This window comes from Ascaphus truei, chromosome 4, assembly GCF_040206685.1.
Source record: "Ascaphus truei isolate aAscTru1 chromosome 4, aAscTru1.hap1, whole genome shotgun sequence".
In the NCBI taxonomy this organism is placed as follows: domain Eukaryota; kingdom Metazoa; phylum Chordata; class Amphibia; order Anura; family Ascaphidae; genus Ascaphus; species Ascaphus truei.
Genome location: NC_134486.1, coordinates 63,264,268 through 63,291,195, shown reverse-complemented (window position 1 = coordinate 63,291,195; position 26,928 = coordinate 63,264,268). Strand labels below are relative to the sequence as shown.

Here is a 26,928-nt window from a genome sequence, read left to right as displayed (position 1 = left end):
TGAACCCCTCTGGGACACCTATGAGACCAAGTTAATATATATTATATATATATATATATATATATATATATATATATATATGGCCTATTCAATGTGTGATCATATACTGGAAGTTCAGCAGTCCTGCTTTAGCCTATAAATCACAGAGCACTTAAGGATAATAGTATATTCCCATCCAGTGCAACTGATATTGTGGTATTGAGGGAAACTCCCGCGTTTTCTCTAAGACTAATTTTCTGGGGCACTCTGATTAACCCCTTCTAGGGAGTAGATCCACTGTACGCACGTACCATGGCTGGTTACCTCACCAGTGGCATGGATATATCTGGCTGGCAAGATGAGGCCAGGAATGTTTTCACAAAAACCTCACAAGATACATCAGGTGCTGGACAGGATATTGTTTACTATTTCCGCAACATCTCACAATTATTGCGCACTCAATCCCAAGTCTGGTGGGAGATCACAAGTTTGCAAAGCTATGTTGACTCTAACATGATTCCACGAGGCCTTAGACTTAGATTGTGCCCTGCCTATTACATCACTTCCCAGGATTTTTTTTAAAAATGGGAAGATGCTCTATCTAGATGTTCCTATGAGCTTATGAATCTCCTTATTGACCATGAAAAAGCAAGGTTAGATATGACTAACAAAGAACTTGATGTCAACCTCAAAGACTTGAGCAAATTCAACCAACTTAAAGAATTTGAAGAAATGGAGAAAAAATTGGAAACCAATATGATTAAGTTCAGACAGGAACTAAAAGATAGGAAACACACCAAATATCTACGTGATACCAATGATTATGAGCTAGGCACTGTCTATAGATACCCTACTAGGTCTAGGCGAAGGGGGAACTACTCTGATTATTCCACCTCAGAGACTGATGCCTCTGATAGTGAACCGACGAGTTCTAGACCTAAAGGCCAAAATAAAGGCAGAGGGAGTAAGGGTAACAAAGATACTCAGGTTGGTTTTTTAGCTCAGGCCCTCCAAAACGCAAAACCAGGAGAGGAAAAAAGAAGTTTAAGAACCAAGAAAAGCTAATACATAATCAACCAATTAATGAGGCCTCCATAGACAATGATGCTTTGCAGATCTTTAATCTGTCCAGCCATTCTTTCAGTGAGGTTCAATTGAATGTACTCAAGAAAGGACTATCCTTTTCACCCACGTCAGATTTTAATTTATTTGAGTGGGTAAAGGATTTAAACCTTTTTGGGAGACGCCTGCTGCTACATAAATTCTACGCCAAGCGTGCAGCCGCGAACCCCAATGTACTCACTGACGGCTTGAATGTACAGGAAAGACAAGATGTGGCGGATCTTTGTCAACTTTTTGACCAGAACATCTCTCCTGACAGTGATATTACAGGCCCATTTACACACCTGAAACCCAGGAGTCACTTCACCCCTCCAATCACCACCTGTCCAGCGGTTGATTTTTTGTCGCTTGCGTAACTAGGGACCTGGAAGCCGAGCCAAAACATTACAAGTCTGTTAATAATCTTACACCTGATGAAAAAATTGGCCTCAGAGAACTGATGTCTGACAAAGCCTATACAATCAAACCATCTGATAAGGGTGGCAATATCGTAATTCAAGACACTGAAGCCTATGTTAGTGAAAACATGTGGCTTCTCGGCGATAAGGACTGTTATGAGACCCTTGACCAAAGCCCAACATCTAAATATAAATCTGAACTGTTAGACATTTTACAGAAAGCATTTGACATCGACATGATTAGCCGAAGTGAGTTTGACTTTATGTACCCTAAGTCACCCACCGTGGCGACATTCTATACTTTACCCAAGGTACATAAAAGGCTACGGTCCCCTCCAGGCCGCCCAATAGTCTCGGGCAATAATTGTCTGTCCGAGGGCAGCAGTATTTACTTGGACAAGGTCCTAAGGGATTTCGTCCTCAAGGGCCACCAACAGGTCAGGTTTTCGGGACATCCCTGTTTCAGCACATATGGCTCAATCAGTGGCTCAGTCGAAGACTGCACCACCTGTGCTGAAGCAGGGATATCCTGAAAACCTGACTTTTGGTAGTCCTTGAGGTCTGGAGTTGCCCACCCCTGCCTTATACAGTACTTTCCTTGTTTCCGCTCACAAATGTGCAACAATCATTTCACAGAACTTATTAGTCTATATCTACAAACAGTACACACATCTCACTGGAACGCATGTGTGTTCCCCTAAACTATACACATACTGGGTCTGCAACACCATAATATGGTACCATGGGACACCTAGCCGCAAAGCAGGTTTTGCAAGAAAATAAGGGTTTGCAATTATATACCACGTTATGGCACAAGATAAATCAGAATGGAATCCTTTTCTGCATAGCGTGAGGCGTCAATGAGGACAATAACATTGGCTACATCTAGAGATGAGAACTCCAGAAACTGGCAACATTTATCCCTGCTTCAGCACAGGTGGCTCAGTCGAAGGCACAGTCATCAACACAGGACGACTTACTTGCCTGTTACAATTTTTGATCATTATAAACACTGCACTTGGAGAAATAGAAATTACATTTTATACTCTCATAACTATTTTAAAATCAATGCAATGTTAAAAAATTTAATAACATACCCACCTTCTTCACATGGCTACACATATGTTGCAATTTTCAAATAACTTACCCAAAATTTTAAATAAAGGGGAGAAAACTCACAGAAAAAAAAAATCTAGTTTTGTATATTCTAGTGTACAGGCGCTTTCTTTTGTTGTTCTCTCCCCATTCTTTGTATTTTTAAGTTATATGTACAATATGGTTCTCTTTAGTGGATCATTATTAGAGAAGTTGCACCTTTTTTATGCTTTATTTTGTATTTAATATGTTCTGCATATATAGAAGTGCACCCTCTGATTTATATTTATTTTCTAAATAACTGTTACTGTAATCAATGCACATGCACATTATTTATACCAAAAGAGACTGATTACGCCAATAGTAAAGCACCAATTGCGAAGGGGTTTTCTACTGTTTATTAAACTGTAAGTCTTCCATTTGCCCCATTTTCGTATTGTTCCTCACTTCTGAGTCCCATATGACTCATATCTTCCCATTGCCATACACTTTTATCCTAGTAAGTTACTATCTAGTGCACACATATCTATTTTCAAGGCTGTTGTACCCTCCATGTTTCCTAAAGTTATTCTCACATACCTCTAACATTACCTACATTTTAGAAGTGCTCCCCGTCTCCAAGGTCTCTACGTACCATGATTTTCCCATGGATAATACCTACATTTTAATGCAGCATCGGTGCTGCTCAGCCATCAATGAACTCAAAAGATTACTCAGAGTCTATGGGTCAGAAAGCTTAAAGAAATATTGAAAACTCCACCGACGGCTACAAAGCCATTGATGCAGCAAATAACTGGGACATAACCCTTTGAGTGCCGGAGGATCATGCCACCTCCCGGGCCACGGACTCTCCAGCACTTCTGCATCATGTGACTGCTCTTCTGTACGATCACATGATCATTTCACTGTCCCGGCCATCAGGCCGGATGTGGCTGGATGGAGGCGCCGATCGCATACAGCTCCTGGAAAACGAGCAGAGGGGATAAGGACCAGAGGGGTGGCACTCTTCTTGATGTACACTGTATGTCATTAGGGCACTGAAATGGTTATAGTACCTCCCAAAGAGTGAGGCTCATTGCTAATAAGCAGAGATGTGCAAAAAAGTCATGAAGATATGATGCAATGCTTTACCAAAAACAACCTTGCATGAATATCTTACTAAGAGAGCACTTTTGACCTGTACCGTTACATAATTTTCACAAGAAAAGTTGCCAAACATTAGTGAATATTGGTAACATTTGGCAATATTTTTATTTTTTTGGCGTTACTATTTTTTGTGACCCTGCAAATACAGAAATAGCCTTCCCTCAAACATTTTGCTGATTTTCAATTTTTAAAACAAATCAACTGAACTTGACAGGTGTACACATCTCTACTAGTAATGAGGCTGACTTACGAAACATGGCACACGTATATGGGCAGATGTGTCCTGGGGTTGTCCATGTGGGGCCGATATCATGGAAAGAAGAGGTTGACAGAAGAACTAATAATTTTCTTTCCTCACAGTTTCTACAATTTCAAATTCTACCTCGGTTCTGAAAAGGATGAAAAAAGCAGACACTTGAAACTATTTGAAAGCATTTTATGTTGCCAATCTTTACCAGTTTGGAGTACGATTTTAGGAAGATCATTCTCAACTATTGATGGGAATGGAAATGTCATGAAAATAGGGATTTGTATATATTATTGGTGTTAATACCCATGTTCTTTTCCATTGAATGCATATTATCTGAAAATAAAATATACCTCGTGTTTAGTTAGTTTTCTTACATTCTCAATTCACAATAAGCTGTCTGTATCCTTGTTAGATAACAGCTTTTTCAATTATGAGTTTTTCTGAGAATATAAAGTAATACTCCATAGAATAAAATTTTGGTAGGACAAATGCCAGAAGCCAAATGCCTCTTATCTATTGATTAATGTTTTATTGGATACAGGTCAAGCAAGAAATCTAAACAGGCTCTTTGTATTTTCTTGATAACACAAAAATAATAATGTTACAGCACAAGTGGTGCTGATTGCAAATGGTGACCCAGCATTCTTCATGTTCTGTCTAGCTCATATTTGCAGAACCAATTTGGTCCATAAAAAAAAAAAATAAGCGCTCATTATGCAGAACTGTTAATTTGCTGGCCTTAACTTTGTATCCTTGAAGAGTTATTGTTATGCAATGCTTATTTTAACTCAAGTTAATTAGGACCAGAAAATTGCTCCTTGTTTATAATTGCATCCAAACCTCAGGACATGCTGTACTAATCCTGTACTGATGTGTGTGTGGTACGAAAAACAAGAAATGTTCAGTCAACGTGTTGTTAGTAGTAGCTCAAGTTATTACCTGTGGGAAATAATGTTCTTTTACCTGATATTCATACTGATGCACTATATACTACTAAGCAATATTAACTGTTTAAAGTCTGATTTCAGGGTAAGGTTTTGGATAAGCAGCATAACAGTAGCAAAGCTCTAATCATTTTCAATTATAATATGATAAGATAGACTTTTAAAAAATGGTCTGAGGCTCAATCCAGTGTTATCAATGTATGTGTATATATGTGTGTATATAAATATATATATACCGAGTTAAGTTATGGTGAGTAAAAAAGTGACAAAAACCCTCCACAGCAAAGCAAATATGCAAATGTAAATACAACTGTATGCTCGTTTTCATGTCTTAGGCAGGTCTGCAACCCCGCCTTTCACCATTATCACCCAGCACACAACACTTCCACTGCAGCAAGGGATTCTGGGGAATGACATGCAAATGAGCACACAAAAATGGTTTTTGAAGCAAAAAGTGGCACTGTGTGCTCATTTGCATGTCATTCCCCAGGATCCCTTGCTGCAGTGGAAGTGCTGTGTGCTGGGTGATAATGGTGAAAGGCGGGGTTGCAGACCTGCCTAAGACATGCAAATGAGCATACAGTTACAGTTATACACATACATACATATACTATGGGAGACATCATTTAAAGGAAGCTCTGCTATCATTCTTTTGTGGCCGATTCATTTTCTTGCAGCGAGCCATTCAACAGCGAAATGTAAGCATTCTTAATATAACTTCTTTTCAAGGTTTTTATCATTCATCTACTCCTTTAGTAAATAAAATAGTTCCCTCAAATTCACTCCTGAATTTCTTCTCAGGCTGAAAATATCTACTGGGAATAAGAGAGTAATGGATTACCCATTATATTTAACACCTTTTGTGGATCTTCTTATGGAACCACCAGTAGGAAGGGTCAAACACACCAGCTGATTTTTTTTTACCTTCAAGGCTCTAAAGTCCTCTTTCTCACCTTATAGTCCAGCTTTAATAATTTGGTATGACATTCCTTATCTCACACTCTCGCCAGAAGGTTGGATTATATTCAGCCCTAACTGTCTTTACTGCAGTGTATAAAACCTGTATTGCTTAAGGCACTGCATCTTACCACTGGAACAACACTGATGAAACCCTCACTCCTTGTCTCCCCGGCTGGAAACTCATTTTTGCACTTAAGCATTTTCTAATGGCCTAAAAAAGCTACGTATTAACCATGCACTGTAAATAAAATGCACTTGCATTTACCCTGAACGTTTTGCAACGTAACACACATATTTCATTCATAGTTTCTTTTTTCCCCCTCAATGTATAATATTAGGTCTTGTGCTCTTTGCACCATATTTAGATTTTGTCAAAATGTTGCATACTGTACATGTTAGAGTAAGAAGATATGGTAGTTTAAAAATGAATGTAGAGACTTTTGTACTGAAGGCATACCCACCAAATTCCTCTTCCTACTGTATATTGCAGGGGTGCTCAACTCCAACCTCAAGCCCACCCCCCCCCCAACAGGTCAGGTTTTCAGGATATCTCTGCTTCCACACAGGTGACTCAATCAGTCTTAGCTTCAGCTCAGGTGACTCAATCAGCCCCTGCTTCAGCACAGGTGGCTAAATCAGATGCTAAGGCTTTGGCTGATCCTCTGATTGAATCACCTATGCTGAATCTGGGATATCCTGAGAACCTGACCCATTTGGGGGGCTTGAGGACTGGAGTGTAACATCACTGGTATGTTGGATAGTCCTCAATAGTGCAACTGCAAAGAAGATTCACTGTCAGACCCTTCTGATTGGTAGTATTCTTTAAAATATATATATATATATTTATAAAAATATTTTACATCCTTTGGTTGCTAAAACCTACCTCCGCAGAGACAGATATTGACAGGTTTTGTTTCTTCTAAGGAACAGGAGCAGTTGCACCAATATTCTCTACCTTGATAACGCCTTTTATGAATAAACGCCAAATCTGTTCATTGGTATTTATGTGCAAGAACACGTCAGAAACACACACGCTTAAAGTTGTGATGAGGCTCAACGTGATTTTTAATTTACGTTTGCATTTACTTGACTGGCTACAAAGTGGGAATCAGTAATATAGCTACATCAGCTAAGAGCTTCGCTGCATCAGACACGTTGCATACTCTCTTGAGAGCTGATGCTTTTAAAGGCCTGCAAACTAAACTTGCACATTACATCAGGGCTGACCAACTCCAGTCCACAGGGGCCGCCACCAGGCCCGGTTTTCAAGATATCCCTGCTTTCAACATTCGTGGCCCAGTCATTATGACTGAACCACTGATTGAGCCACGGATCACAAGGATGGACAATGGGCACTCTGGAATATGTGTACGAGTTAACCCTCTCTGATCCCATCCTGAGATATGTGATTAATCCTAACTACTTTAATATGGGAGATGTTTATTGCGCCATTTCTTCTACATCTGTGGTGATCTGTTTTAGACACCATTAGGCACTATTCGTCCCATAAAATTGTTACTTTGTGCGTATTACATCTATTCTCTGTAAAGGAGGTTCTGGATTTTATGTCACTTATTCATACAGCTGACAGCTTGTCGTGTCTGAGCACCGGATCCATTCAGACATTGTTCTTGTTGCTTCGCTACTACTGGTGGCTCGACCCTCTACTGTATTTATTTATTTTTATCTACAGAGGGTGACTCCATTTTTTCCGTTAAAGTTGATTGCCTTCTTGTGCAATCCTATAAATATATTTTTTATGGGAGTCCCCTCTTGATCACTGTTTTTCTTTTTGCTGAATGCTGATGGTGCTCCGCAGTTTTACCACTCTCTACTACAGGTTTTCAGGATATCCCTGCTTCAGCACTGGTAGCTCAGTCATTATGACTGAACCACTGATTGAGCAACCTGCGCTGAAGTAGGTATATCCTGAAAAACTGACATGTTGGTGGCCCTCGAGGACTGACATTGGCCACCCCTGCATTACATGCATATATTGTATACCCCAACCTTCCCCGCATGCTTTAAATGACACTATACATACATTTAACTAAAAAATTCTGTTCGTTTATGGCTAGTCATCTTTACGTCACAACTGGAAGACCTTAAATAACACTGACAGAGAACCCTGAATACTAGTAATGTCAGATACATCTCAAAGGCGACTAGAAATACTTATTGTAAATCCACATGCCGTCCTTTTCAGTGATCGTAACTACACACAATCAGCAGATTATTTCTGTATGTACTGTATAGCAGTTAAATCAGTGCGGTCACCATGACATGTTTTCATAATGCCTTCACCCCCACCATAGAACCTTCGATAGGTCGCAGAGTTACTAAAAGGATTATTCCATTTGTACGTTGCTGCACATTGCTCCAAATCCAAGTTTTTGGTTTTGCTCTGTCGTTCTTTTAATAATGCAACAGGACAATGGGGAATTAATAAATTCGCAACGTTACACAGACTACATAGAGTGAAATGGGAAGGCATTTTATCAGTTTAAATACACACAACAACTGCTTTTGTTCTGAGAATAATCCAATATTGTACTGCGTTTTAGAACATTGTGAAACCACAATATATTTTCCACGTTCAGGGGACTTGGTCACATTATTGGTGTAATAAGAGAACTTGTCCTTTTGCCCCCTGGTGTATATAAACCAGGATGTGGTAACTAGAGATAGAATTAAAGTTACTGTAAACTTTCTGAGCATTATACTGTAGCAATCCAAATGCTAGGTAAAAACAACAAGAAGATGTCTAACATATTTGAAAGCAGCATATATTTGAAACTAAAAAAATAATAAAAGATCCATGCCAGTGAAACTGGAACAAAAGACTGCAGCAAGCAGCATAGCAGATGCAATTATATCTGCTCATTAGTTCAATTAGTGACAGGTGATTTATTCTTGCATTATACCTATTTTCCTTGTAGTTCATTGTAAGAATTGTGCAAACAGATTGCAAAGAATAGAGATAATATTCCACAACCTACATAGCTGCTCTCAAAATGTATTTTTTTCTGTTGAACCATAGGGTTATATACAGGCAAGTTACAATAAGTTATAGGTTACAACTCTTATTAAAATAAATAACATGCTCTACTGGTAGCTTCTACAGCTCTTTATGGTATATCAGATATTTTTTTGCATTTTTTTGTATACTTGCTTCTGCAAATACAAGTAGCTTTCTTGTGACAATTTAATATACGGATACAAATCAAACATATTCATCAATACATTGATAACATACCGTACATATGATTGACTATGAAGGAACTATCATTGTTCCTTAGATATTGAATAATGGTATAGAATTCAGATTCAAATAAATATTACTGGTATTTAATTATTATTGTTTAAATTAAAACAGAAAACAACTGGTTGGCTCATAATAATGACCTTGCATTAAAAATGAATGTTGGGTAGAGACCTAATTCACGGCAATGACATACTTGTAGGTGCATTAGTGCAGCGGTGCACAAACTGGGGGAGACACAAGTTGTTCAGGGGGGGACTCGGACGATTGCAAAGGCCCCGCGCTCTTCCCCCAAGGCATTTAAAATAATGCCGGGGGATTGCGTAAGGCCTCTGCAACTTCACTTACCTTCTCTTCGGCGACGCGTCGCCATGGCAACGCGTCGCCATGGCAACGCAGCATCATGTGACCCCACAACATCATTTGACGCCGGGAGCCGGAGAGGAGGTATGGGAGGGGGGGGGGCCGCGAGCAGGGAAGGAAGCAGAAGGGGGGGCGTGAGCAGGAAAGATTGTGCAGCGCTGCATTAGTGAATGTACACTATCATACTAGTTGTTGTTTTTCTCTTATTAAATTGTATTTTCTTTTAACTAGCACTAGCAGATTGATTACTAGAAATGTATACCCGACATATATCAGTTGGCTTGGACTCTTTGGGATCTAGTCACTAGACAGCTAAGATTAATACTAAAATATTCATTGAAGTGAATGAGGTGTTATTGAGTATGGCACCATAAAAATAAAGATATTCCAAGCATTGACCTAAAGTACCAGTATACAATCATATGTTAAATCCCTTTCATTTTGTAATACAGAGTATATTATACACCTGCAATGACCATTGATTGTAAGACTATTTTCCTAATCTTGGAATTGGCACTAGTCTAGATGACTTCTTTTAATCAGTCACTTTATCAGCAGTCCCCCGGTGCATGCATTATACTGTAACACCACACTTAGATGAGGTCATTGCAAAAGAATGCCTTCTCTCTCAAAGATTTTTTCGGGCTGATCTAGTTAGGTAGAGATCTTTATATTTTCTCTTTGGCAAAGCACTTTCAGTAGACAGGGCACGTGCAACTTTTTTAGAATGCCACACTTGTATTTCAGGCATCAAGGTGTTTTTCTGCTAAAGAACTAATAACTTTGTGTAGCAGTTTCCCCCCACTCCGACCTTTGATGTAGCATTTAATATAAAATACTGTACATGACATATTCAAAAGCAGGGAACATAAATTATGAACCCGTGGAAAGCCTGCACCAGATAAATTACATATGCAGAACTAACATGTTAATATATTATAAAATGCTTCCAGTAATAATAGATGTATCTGTATTATGATGAATACATTTTGTTAACCTTTTTGTTAACCTTTGTAATGTCCAGCAAAGAAAACAACAGCTAAAGGGAGTATAAGGCACAATCTGGAACACAGGCTTTGTTACACTAGCCTCTCAGCAAGTTTCTGATTGCACAGAAAAAAACATTCTGCAAAACATAGTTATTTCAGTAATAAACAAAACATGTAATGTGAACATGTTGCACATGTATGTTGCACAGGAGGCACAGATCAGGAAAAACAGAGGTGCCTTCTTGTTCTGAGCAGAGGCAATGGAGGATTTAGCAACATGCACTTTTTTTACTATTTGCTGATATTGATTCATAACATAAGCACACAATTAAACTAACTTAACTTTTCACTAAAAAGTAAGTTTAGAATGGAGTGCGTCAGAGCTTTTCAAATTAACATTGTGCCTCACACTTCTAATCTGAGACACAGTACAGTACCTTCTTTCTTATTTAGTCTGATTCGGTGTGGCTTCTCTACCTTGCTATTACCACCCTCTTTCCTCTTGTATGTAGACTATGTTTGCATCAGTAGGCTAGAAGAAGCGTTGTATCAGATAAGTACACACCCATCATCATGCAATTAGATAAAGCATAGGAAAGGATGCTGCGTCTATGACATTCTTACCACTGTCGTTAACATTATTGTTGAACTTAGCAATGATAGCATGATATATGTATAGCCTGGGTCTCCCTGGTCCCCTGTTTGCCCCCTTACCTTTCCATAGGCAACAGAGGCTTTGGAGAGGGTTTTGGGGGATGCGCAGTAGCAAATGGAAGCGGCGGCCATTAGGAGTATAGCACAGCAGGCGAACTACAAGTCCCAGCAGCCTCAGGGGCACTGCAGACCACATGTTGCCAGGCAACCAATAGGGCTGAGATGCATGGCATTTTCGAATTCTGACAGTTGGAGTTCTGACAGTTAGAGGGACTGGCAGTTAGTGTGACTGGTGTTGGAGCCAGGACAGAGAAAGGGAAGGTAGGGTCCGGGTGTCAGTGCCATCCAGACTAGGCCAGATTAACCCTTTAGGTCCAATATAGACCCCACTTACCTAATCAGATTGTGGCTGTTCAGGGAAACCCCTAGCTAGGGACATTTCCCCTGTAGCTGTATACAGTTAGTGTATAGTGTATAGTGCCATTTGAAGATGCCACACAGATAGAGATAGTGTATAGTGCCATTTGAAGATGCCACACAGCGATTTGTGGACTTGTTCTGGGGCAGAACCACCACCGCACTATTATCGACTATCAAAGGTGAGACCCTCCTACTGGAGTTCACCCCTGTGAGCAGCGCTGTCTCACTCATTGGGTGGGTTTTCTCTTGTGGGCAGCAGGGAGGTTGTGTGCCCAGGGGCACCTCAGTACTTTGGGGAATTCCATAAGGGGTGGATACTATGGTTGGAGGGTATGGTGGGGCTACGGACATGCGAGGCCTATATTGTATGTGGGTTAATGATATATCTAGTTGTACCTGTGTTCAGTAAACTGTTATTAAATACAAGTGTGTGATCTCATTGCATTGGGTCCTATGAAGGGGTGATCCGGCGCTGTCAGGATCCCTCACACGGATCAGGTACACCCTGGGCTCCTAGCAGCGGAGGTTCAGGCCTCCTGTGAGCCACAAGTAAAGCACCACACACTCAGTATCCACCACATTTCCCATAGGGTGGGAGAAAGAGCGTTAAATTTGGAGGCGCTGCTGAGATCTCAGACCTGGGGTACCCAATCTAAGTTCAAAAACAGTTAGACCAAAATTGAGACCATGTTTCTACCATTCCGCCAGAGCGCCCACGAGTGGGCCCTATGATGCCATGCATCGCCCCGCCACGTAGTCGCCATTAGTTCAGTCCCAGTGTCCCTGCCCAGCTTGCAAACCGCACTGAGACAGATACCAGGGTTCACAAAAGCACGTATTGTGGACGCTAAATGGGACACAGATGTCCATGGAAGTACGCTCCTGATTGATTGTCGCTGTAATATTCCAGTGAACAAGGCCCCACAGTTCCTGCAGCTTCCTGAAGCCTCACCCGGTGGAAGTCCACTTATCTATCCTAGACTGAGCACCAGAACAGAGGCCGCTAGACCTGCTCCAAGTGTAGAGGAGTGTCAGGTAGCTGCAGTCACCTCTTCCCCAGGGAGCGCTAACCGGAGCGAAGCTTGCAGCTGATGGTTCGGACGCAGTCAACACTGCCTGCGGGTCAGGGGAAGCTCAGCTGTTCATGGAAGCACTGCAACAACTGACAGAGAAAATAGGTCATTTAGCTCCGGTGCAACCCCACCGCAAGTTGAAGGCCTTTTCAGGGATATCACCAACTCCCGTCGGAGAAGAGGGAATCGTAATATGAAACTAACATGCTTGCAAGTTAGTGGAGGAATGGACGTGCACCGAAGCGGTGAAGAGACAGTGGGTCATGAATGCCTGAGACCACCAGCCTATACGATGGTGAGCATGCATAGGGAACATAATAGGGACGAAACGGCCATGAAGCTAGTGGATTTCATAACGGAGGTCTACGGTATGGAGGACTATGAGAGTGAGCTCTGGGCTGAATACTATGCCCTTAGCCATACAGGGAAAAGGGAGACCAAAAAGCGCACCAGCACAAACGGAGCAGGAAGAACCCAGGACAAAAAAAATTATTAAAAGGGCACTTTAATGTGGCAAAAGACCCATCCAATGCATTTCGAACGTCCCTACCAGGATGTGAGTATTTGCATATTTTTCAGGGGAACCTGCCAATGAGACTGATGGTGAGTGGGTTGCACCACACACCACCTGCCTTCAGGAGGATAGTACCCATTATATGACACAATAGGTACTATATCAATTGTTAGTACCCTGGTACAGTGGTCTGGCTTATTATCATTTTGAGATATACCTGCATTTGAGCGCTTCAGCTATTTTCCATATGCCCTTAGCCAGAAAGAAAATGAGGAGCTGTCAGCGTTCCTCCACCATATACAATTGGTGTTGTGGCTGCTACTCACCCACAAACTCATTCCCGCCTCCAGTGTGGATGAATTTGCCGTAAGCAGTTTATCTGAGGGTCAAGCCTCAACCACCCTATAGTCAACATGCTTTGGTGGGGCCTCATGCAAGGGAGACCACCTATGTTCACATGACTCTTGAATCAAGTGAAGGTACACGAGGCGCACACTCGACTGTACTCTCCTAAGATGTCTAAAGACCACTGCAAGGAAGAATCAAAAGGGGCATCTGCCCCAAATCCCAAGGAGGTGGAAGGCGCCGAAGACGACCCTCCTACCAAAGCACATGCCGCCGCGTCCAGGATGCCCAAGAGAGGATCGCCTACCTACAGAACCGAGGTGAGCCAGATCGATGTCGTCTGCTACAACTGTGGCCAGAAGGGTCACTTCTCTCTGAACTGTAAGCCCCCGTAACCTCCACGAGCTCTCTGAAAGCGGTTCTGCTGACGGACGCGGAAGCGGGAGGAAACCGCAACGGAGGACTCTAGATGGCTACCCGTGCTGGAGCATGTTGTTTTACATGTGAGTTACTATATACTCTTATCTTTTACTATTAAACTGCATATATTTTATCTGCGCCTTGTGACTGTCATCCTTATCGGGATTGCTGGAGGGACGCGGGTCGTCCTCCATTACAGTTGTCGGCATATTGAGGGACTGATAAAGAGGGGTACAATCTATGTACAAAGAAATATACTGATGGAAAGGGGCTCACTCATGTGAGTAGAGCTATTAAATATATTCTCATACCCCATTCTGAATAGATTGTTCTATTACAATATTGGTTTAAGAACATTACTGTCACTAACTGTGTGTTTCAATATATAGTTTCTATATCTACATTGTGCGCTCAGCAAATACTCCATCCTCACTGCCTTATGAGGATCAAGGGATGATCTGTTCTCAGTTGAGCAGCAGTTTTTTCAAAGGGCCAGTGTAATATAATTTTCTGCTTTTTTTATATATGGTGTTGGATTGTTACCATTGGTTTACTGTTATTTGGTATTGATATATTTGTATATCATTGAGAGGGAGCGCCACAGTCACCGTCTATATACGTGAGGGTTTAGGCAAAGTCTAAAGCAGATCCGAGGTCATACACGAGGGAAGCAGGCAGAATACTTAGCTGGCAGGAGACAGGAACAGAGACATGAACAGAGTGAGGACCAAAGTTGTAATGCAAGGGACATAGGAACTTTCTGGTCTTTAAATATTGCTCAACCATATGGGAGAGTCTTCTGTTGCAATGTCTCAGGGAGATTTTGTTCTTCTTCTGTCTCAAGCCTGGTGGACACATGCAATACTGCAGCCAGAATAAGCTCCCATGAGGGCAGGATTTGTTAGTGCTGCAAATTCTGTCTACTTGCTGACGAACTGGTCTGACAGAGCCTTCCTTACATGTCCTCTCCCCATCGACGACTGAGGTTGGGGTAAACCAATGAATCATATTGCTTCCATTACCTTGCCTCCTCCTGTATATCGAGGTAATAGAAAACAAGATGCGTCTCAACATATCTTTCCTGATTAAATATTGAAATGGATAAATGTCATCCCAGATTCCCTTTGCACAATATTTGTACGGTACTTGCAAAAATCCAGAACCAAAGCAAGCAATCAGAATACTGTACAAAGCAACGTGATCTATTTATGGTAAGAAGGTTATCCTGCAAACTGGCTACAACGACTGAGCCACCGATTGAGCCACATGCGCTGAAGCAGGGATATCCTTAAAACCTGACCTGTTGGTGGTCTCTTGAAGACTGGAGTTGGCCACTTTAAAGGTGCAATCCCACATAGTCGCCGAGTTGAATCCTCTGAATGGGCAAGTGTTTGTCAAGTGTTTCTTTTGCCCTTGCCCCACCCTGTCCTTAGCAGGGAATCAACAAGAGAAAGTGGGGAGGGGGGACTCTGGCTGTACAAGCAGGGACATCACATAAAAGGGAGCAGCCAATGGAAATCAAACCCCTCTCAAGTCTAGCTTAAAAAAATAAAAATTACTAATACTTAGAGGTGTCAGATTTGGGTAAACCCCTTTAACATGTCACTGGAATTAGTTCACTTTGGTCCTAGGAGAGAGTGACCCTTTAGCAGAATCAGTCTCTCCTGGAATCAAGCACAGTGCTGTTTTTAGTAATATTCTATAGCAACCTCAAAAAAATCTCAGTATTTCTCCATATTATCCCAGCAGGAAATAGAAACACAAGTGTCACAATAAAGAAATGAAAAATAATTTGTTACAATATTTTTTAGCAAAAAAATGTTTGCTTTTTTTTAATTGGGTATCACTTGTCACAGTTTTTATGAATCCTAAAAGGGGCAGCAATCCATGCATCATTATAGCTTGTTAAATATAATTATACAGGTTGCAAAAAGTCACTTGAAATGACTGTCGCCAGGAAAAACACATCATTTCAGATCCTAGATTAATGTTGACTGACAAATAAAATGCATAGCATTTTCGCCTTTAGGCATGTATGCAAATAAACCTTAATATTCAAGCATATTGCTCGTACAATGAATTTTGTATTAGGCATGTAAAATAAATTATAGTTTTACTTTTCATTTTCCAGTGTATAGATTTGGGTTAATGATGAATAAATATAAGCATATTTTTCCCAAAAGCAAGATAATACAATAAATATACACTCCTGTTTGTTAAAATATTTTCTTTTACTATTCTTGTTTACTTGTATTATTTGCAAATGAGGAAGAATTTACAAACAATCTTACACATTCACACATATAACATACTGTAGCTATTTTTTTGCATAATGAGCAGGCATCTTCTTTTATTTATTCCTTTAGTTTAACACATTTAAATACATTAAACATATTTTTTTTTTGCATTTATCCAATAGATTTATATTGCACTTGTGACTCAGTACTTAATACTTCCAACCTCTGTATTTTATATGACATATGATGTCTTTTCTAAGTGAAAACTAATGACTGTGCTGATGTTTTCAGCAATCTTCAATATTTCAGTTGTGCGGTTGCGAAGTTACACAATAGCACAACTTCAAAGTCTAATGAACCTAAAATTAGCAACACATTATCTTCTTCTGAAAAGCAGGACAGCAGTGACTTGGTATTGAAGTTCTCTAGTTTTTTTCCTGGCATGCTAGTAAGTCATCTGTTATAGCAGCAATTTGCAGTGTTGATTGACTTAACTGTATTAAATTGCATAGTTTCAAGGAAACTTGTGCAGATACTGTATAGAGCAGAGGTGGCCAACTCCAGTCCTGAAGGGGCACCAACAGGTCAGGCATTGGGGATATCATTGCTTCAGCACAGGTGGCTCAATCAGTGGCTCAGTCTTCAACTGAAGCAGGGATATTCTTAAAACCTGACCTGTTGGTAGCCCTTGAGGACTGGAGTTGGCTACCCCTAATATCGAGTAAACAGCCATTTGATTTTTTTTTATCATTAAGTACAAATAATAACACAATAATAACACTAGAAATGGGCGAAGAAGTAAAAATCTGATCCACATTTTTTCCGTGAATTTCTTTTGATCATAATCCGATCCGTGTGTGGATATCCGAAGGCAGATTGGGCAGTAACAAACTCAGGCAGATGCTCCTGAACACCGCCATTAGTTTCATTACACAAATCGAATGCGCTAAGCCCCTCCTACGTCCATACTGTTGTGATTTATAAGTTTGAGAGGGTTTGTGATACTGGGCTGGGGGCTGGGTCAGTGTGTGGGTCGCCAGACAGGCGGGGTGGGGGGGGTTAAAAGCCATTTGAAAATTCAGATGTTTAAAAATCTGAATCCATTTGCAAATTTTCAGTAATAGAAAGAGAAAATGGAATAGGCCTCTTTGAGACCGAACCACTGAAATGTGCAGCTGGAAAGAACTTGCAAATTTGTCCGATTCGGATCCGAATCTCTGCGAAAAAACCCATATGATTATTATTAGTACTGGTAGTAGTATTGGCTGCAGTGCACCAAGGGTTGAAATAGCGTTGCATACACCCGTATTCGGGGGTCGTCGCACCCAATTAAACCTTGTAACGCTCTGCATGACAATGGTTTGCAAGCACTTCCAGTATCTCTCGGCTTCTAAGCAATGTCACAAAGACTTAATTCACACAGTTTAAAGGCAAGCTTTAGTAACAAAAAGGCTCCATGCACTTGATTGATTACCAACTCAAACGAAACTGTTACAAAATAACCTTATTTAAATGGTGAGGAGAGAGCCACCTTGAAGCTGCTGATTTTGAAAAGGTAATCATGGAACCAGTGTTTGGGTTACTTTTGAAATTTTATTAATGCTGCAACATGCAAGTTTCTCTTCTTCTACCAACATTGTTCACTGCTGATACTCTAATCCTGGAGTGCGCAAACTGGGGGGCGCACACAAGATTTTTCTGGGGGGCGCGGGCGGTTGCAGAGGTTCCACACTCTTCCCCAAGGCATTTTAACTAAATGCCAGGGCATCGTGTGTGGCCCCTGCAAGTTCATTTACAGGGATTCGGAGGCTTGGTGTGACGCATTCCCATGGCAACGCAGCGTCAAATGATGCCACAGGGTCATGTTACGTCACATGACCCCGCGGCTTCATTTGATGATGCCAGAAGAGGTAAAGGAGGCCCAAGCATGGGGAGGCACAGCTCAAATAGTTTGCACACCCTTGCTCTCATCCATGATGCTACAATGTAAAACAAATGAACACAGCACAGTTTGAATACTCATTTTGCATTACTTGTTTTTATCTATATATCTATTTCTCTAAGGATGTCTGCACATCTCTCTGGGGTAGGCTAAAAGGTATGTCATTCACCCAGAGACAGCCAGTGAGAATGCACATCCCTCCCCCTCTGTGATAGGCTGAGCAGCCTGTCACTTACTCAGAGACAGCCAATAAGATTGCACATCTCTACCCCTTTGTGTTGGACTAAGCAGCCTCTCACTCAGGAAACACTGGGGGCGGGGGGGAGGGAGGGGGGAATTTTAATGGCAATATGGTGCAGAACTAGAGTGACAGGTGTTAATGTCCTAATTGGTGAAATCTATATATCTATATATGTATTTATCTAAGGATGTCTGCACAACTCTCTGTGATAGTCTGATCAGCCTGTCACTCACCCATGGACAGACAATGAGACTGCACATCCTGTGTAATAAGACTGAATATTGGCTATGTAACATCTTACTGTAAGTGTCACATATGATGTGTCTGTGGAGTTCAAATTAGTGCTGAATTGAAGGTAACGCAGTAAGGTGAGTTGAAGGAGGAAACAGAGAGACAGCAAGGAGAGGAGGGGACAGATGAGGAGGGAGTGTAGTGTACACAGAGAGGAGCAGCCACAGTAAGGCAGGGAGTGCAAAGAGGGGAGTAGAGAGTGCAAAGAAGAGCAGGGCATGATGTTGGAGGGCGGGCGGAGAGACAGCAAGGAGGGCAGAAGAGAGAGAGAGATAGCAAGGAGAGGAAGAGACAGAAAGAGAGAGAGACAGTAAGGGTGACGAGGAGGAGGGAATGGAGAGCAGTGTGCACATCGGGGAGGAGGGAGTGCAAAGAGAGGGGAGGAGAGAAAGCAAGGTCTGTAGGAGGAGGAAACAGAGTTAGCAAGGCGAGGAGGAGACAGATGAGATGAGTAGGAGAGGAGGGAGTGTATTGTGCACTGAGAGGAACAGACACAGTAAAGCAAGGAGTGCAAAGAGGGGAGGAGAGAGTGAAAAGAGGAGCAGGGCATGATGGAGGAGAGAGTAAGGTATGGAAGATGGAACAAGAAACAGCAAGACATTACAGGGAGGGATGAAAACAAAGAATAATGTTTATTAACCTTTCAGATCTCCTAGATCGGCGTATGTTACACAAGGAACAGCTATACTGTATATGTATCATTTTGTACAGTTTGTATCATTTTATTTATATAGTGCCAACAATGTACACAGTGCTTTTTCACAATTAAAATACGTGGTAAATAAATTGCAAACAATGGGGATGTGACAACATAAGGCAAAGGGAGACCCTGCCCTGAAGAGCTTACAAACTAAGTGGTATGTGGGGAGGCTTACAGGCACTTGGAGTAAAGTGCATTATTAAAAGTGCAGTCAGGGAGGTTAGGGGCATCTTGAGTTCGTAGTAGAGGCATAGATAATATAATGAGGTGCTTCTTTTAAGTGGTGAATTTTCAGCTGTGATCTAAATGTGGAAAGGGAAGAAGAATATTGAGTGGAAGGGGCTTCTATAGGTGGGTAGAGATTAATGAAAAAAGATTTAAGTTGGGGAGGGCTATACAGGTAAAAGGTGCATGAATGAGACAACCTTGGGTTGAGCGTATGCGGCGAGTAGAGGTGTAACTTGAGATCAGAGTTGATATGTGGAGGTACAGAGGAGTGTGGAGCATTAAAGAAAGGAGGAAACGTTTATAGTTTATACGGAAATGAATAGGAAGCCAGCAGAGAAAGTTCAGGAGTTTGGAAGCAGATAATCACCTAGAAGTGTAGGAGATGATTAGTATACAGGAAATCACTGTTTTAAAAGAAAGAGAAACGGTAAATATTGTACAAAAATAAAAAAGTTATGCTGCTCTGTGTTATAAATATAAAAGTACTGGTACTCAGCACCCCCTTTTACTTTAACATTTTGACCACTGTATAAATAATTTTGCAAACTAAGGATGGATTTGGTAATGGGGCAAGTTCTCCATAGGAATCAATATAATAACATTGCCATTTTGGGACTGTTCTGTTCGGTACCCTCTCAATTGCCACAAATGCCATCCCTTTTTGCAAGTGGAAAGGACAATGGTACAAGTACTTAGATCTTATTAATAAAATTCAACAATAAAAATAGCCTATCTGGTAAAACCAAAAACATTTTTCCCAAACCTTAGAAAATTGCTGCAGTTTGCTTCACTGCTCCCTACTTCTTTTTGCGCTGTATATTTCCCATTGAGTAAATCCCAACATACTGTATAATCTATCACTTTAACGTGTATGATTTCTGTTATTTCAAAAACCTATGCATGTGATGGCATTTGTATTATATAACACTTATTTTGTAAGAAACCTCTTTTATGAATAAGTGGAATGCAGAAAAATCCCACGCAGTAATTCTAATTGTAAACACCTGTGTAGGTTTTTCAGTGTAATGGGTTGGGAATGAGGCATGCACCCACTGCTTACAATAACAGCAGTCATGTGACTAATTACCTGTTCACATGGCGGAAATCATTGCTCTAGAGTTTTCCTCCCTTTTTCAGTGCAGAGTAAATAAGTACTTCAGTATTAGGTGATATATTTTTAGGGCATACAAAATATGCTGGAGATTTCATAGATTATTTTAATTAGCTAAGATCCGGTGAATTTATTTTCTAGACGCTTTAATGCTTTCAATATATAAAGACAAGAAGACAAATGTAAAATGGTCCTTGAGAAATAATTTTGCACATTTCTCTTAGAATTTGTGTGTTTTCCAAACTTTCCTGACATAAGCGACAATGGTGGAATGGCCCGACAGTACGCGGAGAAAATGCCATTATACAGAGTCATGTGACTCCGGCTCGCCTGTTTTGCAAACCAATATGTTTCTAAAGTTCTCTTTGCGTCATTACAGAAGCACCAGATAATTAGTAGAACTGATGTATGGAAAGTTAACTTTCTTTCTACAAAACAAATGTTTGTAAATAATTGAAGATAATGTATGAAATATATATTTTTGTGTGAATGTAACTGTGCAAAAGTCACCTCTGAAATAATTTGCTGATATAAGTGGGGCGTAGTTTGTATTTCCATACGGCATGCAGTTTAATAAGCAGTTTGAAGTTCTACAATCGGGGGTTTATTTTCCTTATTTTTCTTGCCTTTAAAATAACAGCTCACAGTTGTATGAAATTTAATAAACAACACATTTGTTGCATACTGGCAACTAGAAAAGAAATGACAAGCCTGATGCAATTTAATATACTGTACAGTGTACCTTTCGGGGTCATCACTTTCGCCAACTTGACTTGAGACCTCACGTCATAGAATAGAAAAGGTTTTAAATGCTCACATACACATATATACAAATAAATAATAAAGGAATAGGCACACCAAAAATTAGAAAATAAAACTTTTTATTGGCCCAAAGCTTCGGCTACGTTTATCAAGGGCAAGGCTCCAGAGTGTACGCTGAAATGTTTGGCCAATAAAAGATGTTATTTGCTCATTTTTGGTGTGCTTATCCCTTTATATTTATCATATCTGTCCATTGGTAGATATTCTCAGTTAGAGAAAGAGACTCTTCTTTTTTTAGAGTTTCAGTTGCTATATATATGAGGAGCGACACTTGTGCACCAAAAATGGCACCGGTATCTCAGATGAGCCCATTTTTGGTGCACAGGTGTTTGTCCATGTGTGGTTTGAAGCTGTGTTTGTGGGACAATTGGAGAGTCTTCTCTCTATCTCTAGCTCTATCTCTCGTTCTCTCCCTCTCTCTATCTCTATCTCTATCTATCTCTCTCTGTAATCAGCTTAGTGGATATGTGTTAAACACAGGGAAAATAACGCTCATAACCATTTTAGGTAACCTAGCGGTATTTGCCATGATTTAGTGGATCTTAGTGCATGTTGACCTTTGTGTCTTTTTTATACAACATGCAAACAGAGAGAAAACCAATACAATATGAAGTTGCAAAGAAAAAAATTCCTTGCATACTGTACCACAAACATGAATCTCTGTATTTCTCAGAAATAGTTTGTAAATGCCCAGAGCTAGTTTGTGGTAATTGATTAGGGGTCATTTTGCAGGCATAAGAAACAGTTTGCTTTTAATTCAGAACTGGGTTCAGGTAAAATAAGATGCATTATCTGTCATCTAAAATGAGGAGGTGCGTTGTTTCTTTCAAGCATTATAAGTGGTGTACTTGTGAAACAATTTATAAGAGGTGTACTTGTGAGACATTCTATAAGTGGTGTATTTGTAAGACTATTTAAGAAATCCATATTTAATGAGCCATCGTTGGTTTCACACTACAATTGGGTTCATCCTATAGAGTAAAAAGAAAAAGACAGAAAAAACTGAAAATTACTGCTTTTTTCTAAATCCATAATCTATTCTCATTGATTGAAAAAGAAGGCGAACAATAAAAAATCAGACATTTCAGACAATGATTTTACTCCAAGAACTTGCAACAGGACCTGCATTAAATGGATGTTTGTGGGTTGCAGTTGCACTGATCAGATCTTTAAAATGACAGTACAGCTGTCTTTTCCAATAAAAGGAGCAAAGTTGCTGAATTGGCTTTTCATTATTTTTCTAAAGGAAAACACCATTAGCTGGAAGATTTAGCCTTGAATACTTAAGGAAGGTGTGACACCTACAAAAACTGTTAACCTTCTTAAAAGCTTTTTCCAATCTTCCTAAGCCCAGGAGAAACTGATTTTATTTCATCTCGATCATTCGCCGTAAAATGATTCCTTTGACTAGTCTATAATTATAGCATGTGGTAGGGAAGTCTTCCCCATATAAACCTTTTGACTCGTCAGTCTGATTTTGGTGAAAATTAGCCCAACCATCCTAATGTTAAAATAAAAGGGAACTTGGAGCTATTGTTTGGTTGTTTCACCTTCATTTAAGTGCTGATGATTCTCAGGACAAGACAACAGTAACTCGTTTTCAAATTATACAATGAACTAAAGTCCCAATAAAGCCCTGAATTTATGAGCTCATTATCTAATATGCTCGGGAACCTATAAAAACTGGCTCTGGATCAAAATCTAAGCTACCCCTATATTTCTACGCTAATGCAAAGGCATTATCCAAGATGCATAATGCAAATTAGAAGAGATGAACATATACTATGATTTTTAATTTATTTTTAGCAAATTGATTCTTTTTGTTTTATAAACTGATTGTTCAAAAATGGCATTTCATGTGTTGCTGACAGGACTTTACAATGCATTGCAGTGCTCTATATTGAAGTTTGATTTTTTTTTTTTTTTTAATAAAACACACAGTGTTCATATTTGTTATCTTTGAATTAATGCAATATCACAATAAGCAATATTGCATTCAAGCAAGCACGGTTTAAAACAATAAATATTTAAATAGGTTAACAAAGCTGCTAAAACTGGAAAAGCAGTATTTGATTTTGTTTTTGATTTTTTTTTCTAACAAGCTCATGCATAAAAATAATGATCTCATTGTAACATGAAGTGATATTTGATATTACAGCTCACTCTATTTATGCATGATCCTGAATTTGCATCAACTGCTTATGCTATTTATTCAATTGACAATGCTTTTAACATAGCTCATGCTGTCTGTTAAATTTAGAATAAATGTTGTTATGTTGTACAAAGCAACATGATATTTTTTTTTTCTAAGGGTGATCAACAGAATGACTGACTGAATTTCACTTATTTCCAATTTATTGATTAAACGTATGTATTTTTCTTGTTTTCTAGGAAAAGAAGAATATGTTGCCACATTTAAAGGGTCTGAATACTTCTGCTATGACTTGTCTCAGAACCCAATACAAAGCAGCAGCGATGAAATAACGCTATCGTTTAAAACCCTTCAGAGGAACGGATTGATGCTTCACACGGGAAAATCGGCAGATTATGTCAATCTGGCACTGAAAAATGGAGCGGTCTCCTTGGTCATTAATCTGGGGTCAGGGGCCTTTGAGGCCTTGGTGGAACCAGTGAATGGAAAATTTAATGACAATAACTGGCACGATGTAAAAGTAACCAGGAATCTGCGTCAGGTAACAGTAAAATGGATGAAATAATGAATTGTTTTGTGTTCAATACAGCAAAGTTAAAATATCCTTAAAATAACCTTGATTTCTCTGTCCACAAGATTATCCTGCAACACCTGAGCAGGGGCATATCTAGAAAGTAACAAGGGCTAATGAAGGCAGATTCACTAAAGGGGGATACACTTTTGCACGCCTTAACTCAATTTGAATTGGTGTTAGTGCATGCTAAAGCTTAGCACCCTTCTGTTAATTTGGGTCGGAGAGTCTAAATACCAAAATCTATGGTTTTCCTCTCGCATTGTGTTTATTTCCAATATGTGCTAATTAAGTAGTGACAACTGAAGATTTGAGCAGACATTTCTATAAATACATGGAAGATGTAATCAATGTAACCTTAATAAAAAAAATGAATAAGTCTTAACCCCTGTAGATGGGCTTACAACAAACTACCAAGCACATCATTGCGATTAAAGTACAAGTATTAAATAAGGTATTTACACTATGAAATGTATATTTCTTAGAACAAGTACACACCTACTTGTTGTCTAATTCAGCTTACCACATATCACTTACAGCAGGCCTGCACAACTTGCAAAGCGAAAAGGGCCGAACTGCTCCAAGGAAAACAGATTTGGGCTGAATGGGTAAAATCATCAACATCGTCATCGTCATCGTCATCATCATCCTCATATCTCCTCCAGCACCCCTCATCAAGCTCTCCCAGCACCCCTCATCATCCTCATATCTGCCCCAGCACCCCATCATCCTCATATCTCCCCCAGCACCCCTCATCATCCTCATATCTCCCCCCGCACTCATCATCTTCATATATCTCTCCCAGCACCCCTCATCCTCATATCTCCCCCTGCACCCCTCATCATCAACCTTTGCGAGACTCACCCTCTATCTCACACCCCCATCTCTCCCCCTCACCCATACACAATACTCCCCCTCCACATAACACACAATACCCCCCCCTGCAGACCACACACATCCCTCCCCCTGCACCTCACCCCCCCTGCACCTCACCTCACTCTCCCCCCTGCACCTCGAATCACCCTCCTGCACCTCACCTCACATCACCCCACTACACCTCCTCCCCTGCACCTCACCTTCCCCCCTGCACCTCACCTCAATCCCCCCTGCACCTCACATCACCCCACTACACCTCCCCCGTGCACCTCACCTCACTCACTCCCTTGCACCTCACCTCCCCACCTGCACCTCACCTCACATCACTCCCCAGCACCTCACATCCCCCCCCCCGCACCTCACCTCACTCACTCCCCTGCACCTCACCTCTCCCCCCTGCACTTCACCTCCCCCCTACACCTCACCTCACATCACCCCACTACACCTCCCCCTGCACCTCACCTCCCCCCCCTGCACCTCACATCACTCCCCACTACACCTCCCCCCCTGAATAGATCCATAATCTATTCTCATTGATTGAAAAAGAAGGCGAACAATAAAAATTCAGACATTTCAGACAATGATTTTACTCCAAGAACTTGCAACAGGACCTGCATTAAATGGATGTTTGTGGGTTGCAGTTGCACTGATCAGATCTTTTAAATGACAGTACAGCTGTCTTTTCCAATAAAAGGTGCAAAGTTGCTGAATTGGCTTTTCATTATTTTTCTAAAGGAAAACACCATTAGCTCTAAGATTTAGCCTTGAATACTTAAGGAAGGCGTGACACCTACAAAAACTGTTAACCTTCTTAAAAGCTTTTTCCAATCTTCCTAAACCCAGGAGAAACTGATTTTATTTCACCTGGATTATGCACCTCACCTCCCCCCTTGCACATCACCTCCCCCCTCTGCACCTCACCTCACATCACTCCCCTGCACCTCACCCCCCCTGCACCTCACCTACCCCCCTTGCACCTCACCTCACTCCCCTGCACCTCACCTCCCCCCCTTGCACCTCACCTCCCCCCCTGCACCTCACCTCACTCACTTCCCTGCACCTCCCCCTTGCACCTCACCTCACTCACTCCCCTGCACCTCCCCCTGCACCTCACCTCCCCCCCCTTGCACCTCACCCCCCCTCCAACCAACGGCACCTCACGGCGGCAGAGCAGGCAGGACTCGCACACTCGTGCAGTCCCGAGAGAAGGTTCTAGGAGGAGGAGGGGGGAGCGGGCTCGCGGGCCGGAGAGTGGCTCCCGGGCGGGAGAGGAGGGGGGAAGCGGCTCGCGGCCAGGAGGGGGGGAAGCGGCTCACGGCCAGGAGAGCGGCTCGCGGCACGCGGGCGGGAGAGGAGGGGGCAAGCGGGCTCACGGGGGGGGGGGAGAGCAGGCTCGGGAAGGAGTAGGATGGGGAAAGCCGCCGCGGGCCGCACAGTGAGTGGAGGCGGGCCGCATGCGGCCTGCGGACCGTGTGTTGTGCAGGCCTGACTTACAGGGTGTATGAAGCAGGTTAAGCCTTTCAAAAGGAAGATAACTTGATAATAATTTTCAGAATGCTGTGCTAGCACCAGTCTGGTACCTCAAGTATGAACATTTCTTATCACTAAAATCAATCATAACATGTTTAGTAAAATATCTAAAACATATTCTTTATAATTAGCAACTTAACATCCCTTATAACTTTCAGTCACAGAACATTTCGATTGAATACACAGATACACAAGATTGGCTAGTGTTTTTAAATGTTTGTCCTAATGCTGCCAACATTTTGTCTACATTTTACAACTAGCAATTATATCAGTTTGAGTGTTGCAAAATAACT

The 26,928-nt window shown here is 41.1% G+C and overlaps 1 protein-coding gene across 41 annotated transcripts in view; it reads left to right on the top strand.

The window, feature by feature from the left end:
• The window catches only part of NRXN1 (neurexin 1), a 1,413,358-nt gene that overhangs the window by 512,003 nt on the left and 874,427 nt on the right, over positions 1-26,928 (top strand). For all 41 annotated transcript variants that reach the window (XM_075595923.1, XM_075595877.1, XM_075595924.1 and 38 more), the window contains one exon: positions 23,898-24,199. In XM_075595923.1, coding sequence (XP_075452038.1) covers positions 23,898-24,199 — 302 coding nt within the window. The remainder of the gene's footprint in view (positions 1-23,897; positions 24,200-26,928) is intronic.